Genomic DNA, 12227 nt, shown 5'->3' with positions numbered 1-12227 from the left:
GCAAGATGCATTTTTACTTCGTGGCGTCTCCGCTATGAATGGTTCAGTATTTACATTTATTTCGTTCATGTTTCGCTCTTAATTCGTTGCCAATCGCTTGAAATAGTTTAATGGTGGAAATGTGTACGTAGATTGAGTCAGTAAAGAAATAAAAATTTTTTATAATTCTAAAAATAATCACGAATAACAAAAAAAATTTTCGTAAGTATTCCATTATACATTATGTGAACTAATTTTCCATGTAAATAACATAAATTATTAATTCAAAATTACAATTCAAAATAATCAAATATAATTTTAAACAAATGTTAAAAATGTTTTAAGATAACTCTTTGTGATTATCATTTTACTCGATAAATTTTGTTTCTTTTAGAATAGTATTTATGTATAGAATGATAGAATTAAAAGCATAGTGAAAAATTGATTATTTGATTATGACATGGATATTTCTATAAATTAACTATTTATATATTTTTTAAGTGAGATGTCACAGATTACCGTAACATCAAGTGTAATGGAAAGAAGCATTCATGAAATGTTAAAAGATGCCCCTTCTTTGAATGAAAGCGATAGTGCTGTTCATTCTGGAACACCTCCACCACATGTTCCAAATAATTGTAGTGGAGACAATTTACCGAGACCAGCTACCATAAATTTAACTGTAGGTAGCTCGGTACCACAGACATGTATGTATATATTATCTATTGCAATATTTTTATAACATTTAATTATTTAAATGTATAATAGTAAATGATTATTAATTACATGAAGATAGTCTTAATATTTTATTTAAAAATAAATTTGAAACTAATACTTTAACAGCAGTGAATGTATCTCCAAATACACCTATCCAAAACGGAGATACACAAACAATGCGTACGGCTCAAAGCAAAATTGAAAGTATTAAAAATTGGAGTATTTCTACATATAAATGTACTAAACAACTTATGTATGAAAAACTTGGGAAAACATCGCGTACCGTTGATTCTGGTAAGTTTTTCTCAATTAATTAAATTAATAAAATTTGTACAAATTTTTAAATATTGTTACAAATAATTTCTTTTGAAGTATTTCTTTTTTACATGTAAGTTATTTACAAATTATTTTAATATAATACAATTTATGTGTTATTTACAATAATATTAAACTGTAAGATGTATTAAAATGTATTATAAAATATAATTTTATCGATTGGATATTTCTAGAACTTGAGAGTCAAATTGAATTATTGCGAGACACTCAAAGGAAATATTGCAATATCTTAAGATTATCTCGGGCTTTAGCCTCTCACTTCCATCATGTGGTACAAACTCAACATGCTTTAGGAGAAGCATTTTCTGAATTAGCACAAAAATCACCTGAATTACAAGAAGAATTTTTGTATAATTCAGAAACACAAAGAAATTTGACTAAAAATGGGGAAACACTACTGGGGGCTTTGAATTTCTTTGTATCTTCTGTAAATACTCTTTGCAATAAGACTATTGAAGATACTTTACTAACAGTACGTCAGTATGAAATAGCACGGTAAGGGAGATGACATTTTAAAATAAATATTTTTACATTAACATAAAACTGCAAAATAATATGTATCTGTATATAGTTAATGTGCTTTATTATGTAACAGGATTGAGTATGATGCATACAGAACAGATCTTGAAACACTAGCACAGGCTATAAAGTCAGATGGAAATAATGCAGCAAGATTAGAAGAAGCACAGTTAAATTATGAAGAACACAAACAAAATTTTGAAAAATTACGTTCTGATGTTTCAATTAAATTAAAATTTTTAGATGAAAATAGAGTATGTACGAATTTATTAAATATTTAATCATATATTTATTATACATTATTATATAAATCTTTTTTCCTTTCAGATCAAAGTAATGCATAAACAGTTACTCTTATTTCATAATGCAGTATCTGCTTATTTCTCTGGGAATCAAACTGCATTGGAAGCAACACTTAAACAATTTAATATTAAAGTTAAATCTCCAAATTCATCTTTACCATCATGGTTAGAACAGTAGTCTTTGATAATGTGTATTTGAAGAATCATGAAGAATATAAGAGAATGCATTCGTCCATACGAATCTCCTTTAACACAACATACAGTAAAGGTAGGATTCCTAAATATCAGGATAGTTACTCGTACATATTGAGCTGCCGAATACTTTATCAGTTTAAATCATTTATAAATCAGGAAAATGTATTATATGATGTAAAAATGACAGACTGAATTGTATTGATTATAGTTTCTCTGTACTAAGTCATAAAAAAACCACATTTAGTGTCTATCTTTTTGAAAATAAGTATCCCGCCTATTTTTCTTATTAATGGAGATATCAAAACTGATATTTACAATCACGTATATTCTCCTTAATGAAAGAAGTTGCTGGATATTTGTCTTCAAAAAGGCATTAAGTATTACTAGTAATAATCCTAAAAACTCCAGGAATTTTTTTTATTATTAACTTATTTACTTATTTAATATATTTTTTATTTATCTGATATGTATTACACATACAATTATATAATAATATAATAAAAAATTATACATTTAACCAAAACTTTTCCATATTAATTTAAAATTAATATTTTATTACGTTTTTGGAGTTTATAGGGTTAATTATAGAATTGCTTGGGCAGTGCTTAAAATAATAAGAAAAAGATCTGTTAAAGGATCATGACAAATATTTAATGCTTTTAACTTTTTTAAGTCAATATATGTTTAATTTTGTATGTCTTCAACTTAATGAAATTTTCATGTATATAAAAATTATTCTGATAAATTAATATATATAAAATTTATAAAATGTGTTAGAAGTAATATTAAATAGCTTGTTAACATTTTATTTTTTCAGTTCGTATAATAGAAAGAAATTGTCTATTGATATGATATATATATATATATATATATGTATCATATTACTATTTACAGGGGAATAACTATCAATTAGTTAATAACATTATCATAAATATTATATGATTCAATCTAAATAATTTGATTTTCATAAAAAAAAAAAACACTCCAAGTTGTTATAAAATGACAATCTCAATCAATAAATTCCAATATACTTTGAATAATAATAAAATACAAACATTTTTTTCTAACATATTTATTATTTATGAAATTCATAGAATTATTATCGATTAAAATGTTGAAAAAGTAACTTTGATAAATTTTTTGAAGTACAACATGAATATCTTCCTAAGTATCTCTATCATAAAGAAGTAATTGTATGTAAATAAATATTGAATAATTAATTTCTTTTTTACATGTTGAAAGGAGATATAATAAATAATTTATTTTACAAGCTAGTCAAATTTAGTTTTATTTTAATACTAAAGTGATATAGTTACACTATACATATTTAATTTTATTTTTTACAATTTTGCATAATTATTTATAATATGAGTAACTCAAAATATAATACAATTTTATCATTATATTTTAAGGAAATCATTCTGGTAATATAACATTAAATTGTTATGCTTCGTGTTATATTCCTGTATGTTTGATTATTTGCACATGCTTTAATGTAGATATTGACATAGAAAAGTAAAATTTGTTTTATTAGAGAAGATTATTAATCATTATAATCATTAATGCAATATTAAAAATTTCTCAAGTTGAATCTTCTGAAGCAAATATGATATATAATGACTACATCAAGTATGTAAAATGTATGTAAGCCAATGTTATACAAAATGTGTAAAAGACGTACACATTGTTTGATAATTGATTATGAAAGATCTTAATTATAAGTAGTGTATAATTCTGCTTTAGTATATTATATTATAGATATTTTATTTAATATGTTTTATGCTTATTCAATGTGGAAAATGTGAAAAAAGAACGTTTTAATATTAATAATAATTTAATTATTGTTAAAACCATTCCAGGTATAAATTTTTAAATTATCTATAGTTTAGGAGATATGTAAAAGTTGCTATATACAAATGCATATGAAACCAGTTACTAGCTAATAAATTACTAGCTAACTGTATGAAATAATTTACATGAAAACAATATACGGCTTAATAATTTTTTTATGTGTAAGAAGAAATGTAGTTTGTGTAAAGTGTGTTTCAGATTCAGTAATTGCCTCTTTTTTTGCTTCAAATTACAAATTGTGAAATAAAATTGTTGTTTATAGCCTCTATTTTAGTTTATTAAATTTTCATAAAACAAATGCAATTATATTTTGTTGACAATTATATATAAGAAGCATGTTCTATTTTACGATATCATATCAGTTAAACTTGTGTTTTTCATATCTAAACTACAGTTATATAATATAATTATTTGCATATAAACAAAACTATTTTTTAATACTTTTCTCAAAATTTGAAGTACCAAAAGAGATAATTATCAAATTTGAAACTTTCTATCTAGTATGTTCCTAATTATAATGTTATTGTGTGTGTATATTATGTGTATACAAATTCTTAATAAATCAATGCTTATATAATCTGTAATTTTTTTGAAATATTACAGTCATAACAATCTGATAAGTTTGTTATTATACTATAATTGTTACTGATGTATATGATGATTAATCTTAAATTTAATTTTAATTAGAATGAATATTACTATATAAGTACGGTGATGTATTTTAAATTCCATAGATATTTTTCCTATTCAAAGTAATGAAATTTTTGTTTTATTTAAATTTGATATTAAAGATGTAAGTAAAGATGTGGATACATATGATAGATAAAGAAAGTACAATTTTTTATACAAATAAATATATTATTATAATTTATCTTATAGTTGTTCCTACTTTCTGTTCATCTTCTGATTGTGCCATTATTGTTGCTTGATTGTTATTCATTTCTTCTATTCTTTTACGAACTAGAATAGGTTGGATTTCCATATATAATTCCATAATTTTGTGATTTGCATGTATATGCTTCTCTGTACAAGTTTTTATACATAAATCCTGTAAATAAAGAATGTTTTCAACATATTTTTAAAGATTTTACATATTACAATATGATTAAATTTTTAGAATAAACTACTGTTAATTGTACCTCGTTAGATGTTATTTCTCTAGTAAGAAATGTATCAGCACATCTCTTGAAGCAAGTCTCTGATATTTGATTATATACAAGAAGAAAATCTCGAAACTATGGAAAAAAAGAAAATATAAGAAAATTTTTGTATACTTCCTCTTATTCTATAAAGTATAATTAAAAAACAAGTTACATTTCTCAATTGAAGAAGATCCATTTTAAAGTTTGATGATAAACTAAATTATTAAATTATTATATTAGTGAAAGATATTCAAATTTAAATATCTCAATTTATTTATATAAATAAGTGTTTTTATAATAGATATATAAATCTACAGGGATTATACATAATAATATCTTTTGTTTAAAGACTCAAATAATATGATTTTTTATAGCGAACTTAAATTAATATATTTATAAGACAAATGAATTGGTCAAAGATATAATCCAGAATAAACGAAGAAATAACAAAATATTTATAAAAACGAAAAACAATTACAAACAAAACCTACAATCATTTAATCTTAGACGCGACACAACAAAATATACGATCTTCTTTTTTATACAATATTCGTAATGGTTGATTCTCAGCACGGTTATCAGAAGACGTTCACTGGCTCTAATGTCATTAATGTCCCTCCAGGAACTAAATTGGAAGATAAAAATTTCATAAGGATGTAAAATGTAAGCATAAAGAAATCGACTAATCTCAATCGAGTATTACGCTTTCCGTAACCCTTCCACTTTCGTCCATAAAATTTAAAACGTAATGTCGAAAAATTCCGTAAAGATAAAAGTTTTACGGTAGGCGCTTTCTGGACAACCAATTATAAATCATCATAAAATACGCGCTTTAATTTGAAATTTAACACCAGAAATTAATGAGGTTATATGTTAACAGTATTTATTTAGAGAAATGAGCGATCACAATCAATATTGTAATATGTTTGATAATTTTGAAAATGAAATACTTGAAAATGAAACTGTTAAAGAAAATGATGTACTACTCATTGATCATCGGTGAAAGCATATAATAGTCACTGAAGTTTAACTGGTTCTCCCAACCATTTTTCGGATAACTCTCCTAGTCCTCATGAATCTGATGGATCAACGAGAAGTTCGATGCTGGAAAATTTTTGCGAAGTTAATTGTTAATCAATTAGAAAGATTACCACAGCTTGAAAAACGAAAAAGGCAGCAAGCAATTATATAAATTTTGTATGAACCTTATAACTCTTGAATAGGTGAAAATGACGCCAAAGCTATGAACCATTTTGATATTTTAGATGACATACTATTGTATGTTGTACCGTTGCATTTTATATTTTACATTTTATATCCAAAATTTAATTGTAACAAATCTTTTTTCTAATTCTTATTATAGATTTTGTTTAGGCCGATATTCAATTAAGAAAAAAAATATAACTATAATACCTTAATTAAACATGATACGTTTACGGCATGAGATATTTCTTCTTATTAAATATAAATGATTCTAATATTCATACATCTAAATAAATTTCATATTAACGTAAAATTCGTAATTTAATACAAGATTGTTAATAAATTATAAAATAGATACTTATTGATTATTTAATTGAATGACAATGTACATTAACATTTCTAGATTAAATAAGTTTGTAAATGGGAGGGAAATTTTTCGTGTTTACTATTGGTCAAATTTTACGTGCAACTATGTCATGAACTATATCTTTTAGTGTATGATGACCGTACGTTACCATCATAACGCTGTGTTACGAAACGTACAAAATGTTACGTTACGGTTACGGTTAGTGTAGTAGAAGGTGTATGTGGCCAGCATAAGAGAAAGTAAGTTCCATTTCGACCAACTTCGATTAACTTTAATAAATTATTAACTCAATTAGCAATGTAGTCAATAGAAAAAACTTTTAATTGTATGTCTTTCTTAGCTTATATTTTCGTGATATCAATAACTATTTAAAAATTGTAGTATGGAAATTGTAGTATGCATATGTATTCTCTTAGTTTATTTTAATTAATATTTTTTTGTTTTATAAAACTATTCTGTTTATGAAAACTATTCTATATTCGTTATAAAAATTTTTATTTGTTGTTAATTAACATCAATTAAGAATAGAGACATATTGATTAGTTTTATTGTTTATGTTACATTATTGATTATCACATAACCTGTATATTATTGGATAGGATGGCTCCAAGATATGAATTAGCTGTTGGCCTCAACAGAGGCCATAAAACTACTACCATCAGAGTGGCAAAAAGCAAAACAGAGAAAGAAAAAACTGTAATTCTTCGACCATCTAGATTAAAGGGGGTATGAAATATAAAAATAAGTATTGATACATTAATTAATAAACTTATATAACTAATAATTGATACATAATTTCAGAGGCAAACAAAGCATAGCAAATTTGTAAGAGACTTAATACGTGAAGTAACCGGACATGCTCCATATGAAAAGCGCGCAATGGAATTGTTGAAAGTATCGAAAGATAAACGTGCTTTAAAGTTTCTGAAAAGAAGAGTAAGAAATGATACTATTATATTTGTCCAGAAAATATACTATATTCATTATGTGAAATATATATTAATCTATAAAGTATATGTTTACTTACATTGTGTCTACTTACATTTTCTATTTCAGTTGGGTACACATATCCGAGCAAAAAGGAAGCGTGAAGAACTTGGAAATATTCTTGTACAAATGAGAAAAGCACATCATTAATTTTCTTAAATTAATGTATCTCGTATGAATATTATTAAAATATATTCATAAAAAAGAAATCCTTAATTCTAAATTTTATCTTATTACCGTTGCGATCGAACATTCTTTAATTTTAATTTAAAATAAGTGATTTATCAATTTTTTATGTTTATTTAATTTATTATAATCAATTATGATACGCATGATATCAAAAGTTTAAACAATTTACGTAACTATTGAATATTTACGCAAATAGTCAGATAATTTGGGTTATTTGAATGACGCTATATATTTTATCTCAAATAATCGAATTTTCTAATAAACTATTATGAAATATTTAATATTTTATTTCTATAAATATCGAGATCAAACAAGAAAACAATAAAAGTAGAGGATGAATCAGGCAGATTAGGAATGTCTTGCTCTAAGACAATAATTTTTGATGGTATTGTAATTCTTTTTTTAAATTAACAAAAATTTTATAAAATATGAATATTAATTACATAAAAAATTCTATATATTCAATAATATATATGTGTTTTCTACAGGCACAGAGTCAAATACAGATAGATTAAAAGATTATAAAACACGTAGAACGATGCTGCCATCTAAAATTTTACTAATATTAAATTAAGAAATTTATAGCATATACACACATTTCTTATATTTTCACAAATCAGACCTCCAAACTAGTATTTGTGGGTATAATCTGCTACGACTAAGTCAATTTGTACATTATTACGTTTTATCTACGGAATTTGATAGATTATGTATTTACATTTTAATAATCGTAAAGAATTAGACGAATTTAATACTTCGCTTAAAAACTTTTGGAATGATTCAAAACTTGAATTTGTTGACTTCAACTTTCATTGTTATGTAAAATAGATTAATATTAAAATTAAAAACACGTTAAATTTATTCGGAATTTGACAATAACAATAAAAAAGTTTCAATTAAAAAGTTACGAGTGTAGTTGTGTTTAATATAATCACGTGTTCTACTTCGGTATCAGTTTCGTTGTATCACGTGAAAGAGGTCAAAAAATAAATTTCATTTTAATCTTCTCTTATCAATGACAAAGAAATAGGTATGTATGTTTATCAATATATTTTTCTCACTTCCAGTATCCCTGAGATGAGATTTTACTCTAAATAAATTAAAAAAAACTTTATGAATGATTTGTTTAATAAAATATTATATTTCAATAATTTATCAAGTGTCTCAGGTAACTTTAAGACTTTTTGAATTATTATCACATTTATGCGCCTATATATTTGAATATAATTTACAGGTAATGTTAAATATTATAAAGTGTCATAAAAAAAAAATATTTATAACCTAGGTATAACTAAGGTGAATTGTAAAATCTAAAATTTAGATTTTAATAAAGCGATGAATGCCGCTATTGCCTTATGTACATTTTGTGAAATACATGGACCTAAAGTAATATTTACCACTCAAACATATCGCAATTATGACAATCAAACTACAGAGAAGTTAAAATTTTATGGACCAAAAGAAATATTAAAACAAGCGCAAACAACAATAGATGAAGGACAACAAGAATGCGAAGGCTGTCAGAGTATTAACAATTTAAAATACTTGAGTAATGAGCATGATACCAGAACATCCTTTTTATCTGCTCAACAACCATTGACTCAAGATATTGAAATTTTATTAAAACATGCATGCATCAGGTAGTTTGTATTCACTGTATTTTTATTATCATTTAAAGTATATTTGTATTATAAATATTATATTTTACTAGGAGTCTTAGTTGTGAGGTACATCCAGGCAAAGAAGGTGTTTGCTATTTTGGAGATGAATACAGAGGGCATGTTTTAAGTCGTACTTTTACATTAAAAGATGCCCAGGTGAATTATACAACGAAAAAGCATGTTTGGTAGCTATTACAACAAATTATTCAAATCATTTTAATATTAGAGTTTTTTTATATTATAATCTGTTAAAAGTTAAATTATATATACAAGATATAACAAAACTATGTGGCAAAACATCAGGATTGGATTTTTTTTATATGTAGAAAAGAAGAATGAATTCTATCAGCATGAGTCTAAAAATGCTTACTTTTTGAGTTATAATACTTCCAATTATGATCTTAGTGTATTGTTATTCGTCAAATTATGAACTAAATGCATTGCATATAAACGCGAATGTATTCATTTGAGTACTTACATTATCTCATCAATACATTAGAATGAATAATACACATTCAATACATAAAACTCCAACAACACTTAGCAAACTTCAAAGAAGAAGAAATTAGAAATTCAGTGAGATGATTCAAGCTAATGTCTGCATTCAAGCATGAGCTGGACATATAAAATATTTGATGTAAAAAAATGTTATTAGAGTATATCATAATTCCAGTAAATAAACATAATTGGAGTATGCTAAGATCATATTAGAAAGTCTTATAATTCAAAAATCAAGAATTCCTAAACCCATATTAATAAAATCTATTTTTCTTCTCTATACCTGAAGGAATCTAAACCTGAAATTTTGCTAGTTGGTTACACTCTGTATATTAAAAATCATATTTTATTTGAAGATTTTATTTCATTTTTCTTAATCATCAATAGAAACATTTATTAACTTTGATAAAGCTTAGATACATTAATAGTAAAGTGTAATAAATAGAATATATTATTATATGATTATATTGATATATAAAATTTCCTCTAATATATCCAGATTTAATTACTTTTACAGGCAAGAGGCTTTCGCAGATGGTGCAGCTTTATTGTTTTCATGAGGGACAAGCAATTTTTATTGAACATGTGGCCATTTTTAATTGATAATCTAAGAGAGGTCATTAGAGAATTACAGGACTGTGCAGAAAGAAAATACAATATTGAAGAAGCTGAATGTCCACAAAGGGCGATGCGTTTGACTACAACGAATAGCAGCTCAGGCTCCTGTCATAATTCAACAAAACAAGTTAGAGCACTTAGCAGTATAACAAATGAGAAGCATGTTTATGTCAGGTATAAGAAATACTTTATATTGCACAGAGTACAGATATATATTTTTAGATTTTTGTAGAATTCACATGTGGCTTGTATGGATCCTTAGTGCAGGCGCTAGACATTTTATAGAAATTTTACCAATGAGTTTATTAGATAAAGAACTTAATTACAATTTAGAACATCGTATAGGTTAGTATAACAGATGAAAAAAATGTAATTAAAACATATATATACATTATCCAATTAAATTATATCATATTTTTTAGAAACTGAAGAAGGATTCACTTTGGTTAATACAAAATTACCTGTAAATTTGAATTTAAATACAGAAGAATCTCAACCATCAGAATATTCTGAGATTTCAGATAATGCTGCTATTCTTATTTTAAGAAATTTAAAAAAAATACTTAGCAAAGATCAATTCAGACAATTATTATACTCCAGTTTAACTGGCATTCAAATTTTGGTGAGAGGTCCAAAAATTCCAAGAATTGAATTATTACATGGGTTAAGTTCATTGGTACCAAGAGCATGTAGAAGAGTACATGCACAGGCAGTAGAATATCTGGATCTAAATAAATATAATTTTATTGGTATATAAAATTTGTAATTATTGTAATTTAAGATATTGAAAATTTTTGGTACATAGAGGAATTAGATACATAAAACATAATTCTTCAGGAGTGGACACATCGGTAGCTGTACCTTTACCATCTCCAAATGTATGTAGATTGGATATTATAGCTGATGAACATAAAGTTGAAAATACACCATCGCATATAGTTAAATGGACTGGTTTACTCCCATTAAAACTTCCTACATTATTAATAAAACTTGAAAAATCGTTGGAAGATGAAAAACTTGGAAATTCTGTTCTTAAGGCACACTTTATTGCTTTACAGAAAGAATGGGCAAAGTAAGAAAACACGAATTATTAAGTATATATAAACTAAATATAAACTTTTCTCTCTTTTATATATAAATTTGAATTTATTACAGTATAGCCAGGGTTGTTCATGCGATGCGAGGCAGAGGTCATCGTGGAGATCTTTCTGGTCTCATGCTTAGTTTAGGAGCTGGTCCTCATGATAAAAAACTGTTAGATGCATGGTCTATGGGTTTACCATCAAATCCTGCATAATTTATTTTTTGAAATTGTATGGGTTGTAGTATACCATTGGGGTACAAACACATTGTGTTGTTTCTTACACAAATCCTTTCCTAATTTTCGTGTTCTTAGTAAATTATTATATATCAACTTCTTTTAATCTTATATGATCTTAAAATATTGATTAACTAAAGATTTATTATCTTGCAAATTATAAGGTTAAAAACAATACTTTTCATAAAAAAAGATAATGAAATTGAAAGCAAAAAGAGGAAGTCATTAAAATAACTGTGCTGGTTAATTTAAATATGGTAATCGAGAAATAACAAATTACCTTTGAATCAATATTTTATTTATGATATTTACGTAATAACAAAAATAAACTTAAGAAATAAAATC

General features: G+C 25.1%; 4 protein-coding genes across 9 annotated transcripts; 3 read left to right on the top strand and 1 right to left on the bottom strand.

Annotated features, from left to right (window-relative positions):
• Positions 1–22: 22 nt before the first annotated feature.
• On the top strand, positions 23–2827 carry LOC124954270 (arfaptin-2). Its single transcript, XM_047506922.1, has 6 exons — positions 23–201; positions 481–686; positions 823–990; positions 1206–1527; positions 1628–1805; positions 1879–2827. The coding sequence occupies exons 2-6, from the start codon at positions 485–487 to the stop codon at positions 2029–2031; spliced, it is 1023 nt and encodes a 340-aa protein (XP_047362878.1). The 5' UTR covers positions 23–201; positions 481–484; the 3' UTR covers positions 2032–2827.
• Positions 2828–3970: 1143 nt separating this feature from the next.
• Positions 3971–5784, bottom strand: LOC124954271 (mitochondrial import inner membrane translocase subunit Tim10 B-like). Of its 3 annotated transcripts, none has more exons than XM_047506923.1 (4): positions 5533–5780; positions 5214–5256; positions 5039–5134; positions 3971–4947 (listed from the first exon to the last, which is right to left on the bottom strand). In XM_047506923.1, the coding sequence occupies exons 2-4, from the start codon at positions 5235–5237 to the stop codon at positions 4768–4770; spliced, it is 300 nt and encodes a 99-aa protein (XP_047362879.1). In that variant the 5' UTR covers positions 5238–5256; positions 5533–5780; the 3' UTR covers positions 3971–4767. The 3 variants fall into 3 exon arrangements, with proteins under 3 accessions (XP_047362879.1, XP_047362880.1, XP_047362881.1); XM_047506924.1 differs by lacking the exon at positions 5533–5780 and adding an exon at positions 5357–5526; XM_047506925.1 differs by lacking the exon at positions 5214–5256 and having other exon boundaries at positions 5533–5784.
• Positions 5785–6722: 938 nt separating this feature from the next.
• Positions 6723–7814, top strand: LOC124954447 (60S ribosomal protein L36-like). 2 transcript variants are annotated; one of them, XM_047507411.1, is made up of 4 exons: positions 6723–6850; positions 7211–7337; positions 7413–7547; positions 7668–7814. In XM_047507411.1, exons 2-4 carry the CDS (start codon positions 7212–7214, stop codon positions 7746–7748), a joined length of 342 nt encoding a protein of 113 aa, XP_047363367.1. In that variant the 5' UTR covers positions 6723–6850; position 7211; the 3' UTR covers positions 7749–7814. The 2 variants fall into 2 exon arrangements, with proteins under 2 accessions (XP_047363367.1, XP_047363368.1); XM_047507412.1 differs by having other exon boundaries at positions 6845–6936.
• Positions 7815–7851: 37 nt separating this feature from the next.
• LOC124954446 (folliculin) lies at positions 7852–11911 on the top strand. 3 transcript variants are annotated; one of them, XM_047507409.1, is made up of 9 exons: positions 7852–8172; positions 8276–8817; positions 9073–9427; positions 9499–9604; positions 10464–10738; positions 10797–10909; positions 10987–11313; positions 11402–11636; positions 11720–11911. In XM_047507409.1, the coding sequence occupies exons 3-9, from the start codon at positions 9123–9125 to the stop codon at positions 11859–11861; spliced, it is 1503 nt and encodes a 500-aa protein (XP_047363365.1). In that variant the 5' UTR covers positions 7852–8172; positions 8276–8817; positions 9073–9122; the 3' UTR covers positions 11862–11911. The 3 variants fall into 3 exon arrangements, with proteins under 3 accessions (XP_047363365.1, XP_047363366.1, XP_047363363.1); XM_047507410.1 differs by adding an exon at positions 8948–8955 and having other exon boundaries at positions 7852–8817; XM_047507407.1 differs by having other exon boundaries at positions 7852–8817; positions 9022–9427.
• Positions 11912–12227: the final 316 nt, after the last annotated feature.

Source organism: Vespa velutina, chromosome 15 (assembly GCF_912470025.1).
Source record: "Vespa velutina chromosome 15, iVesVel2.1, whole genome shotgun sequence".
Lineage (NCBI taxonomy): Eukaryota > Metazoa > Arthropoda > Insecta > Hymenoptera > Vespidae > Vespa > Vespa velutina.
This window is presented reverse-complemented; position numbering and strand designations above follow the sequence as displayed.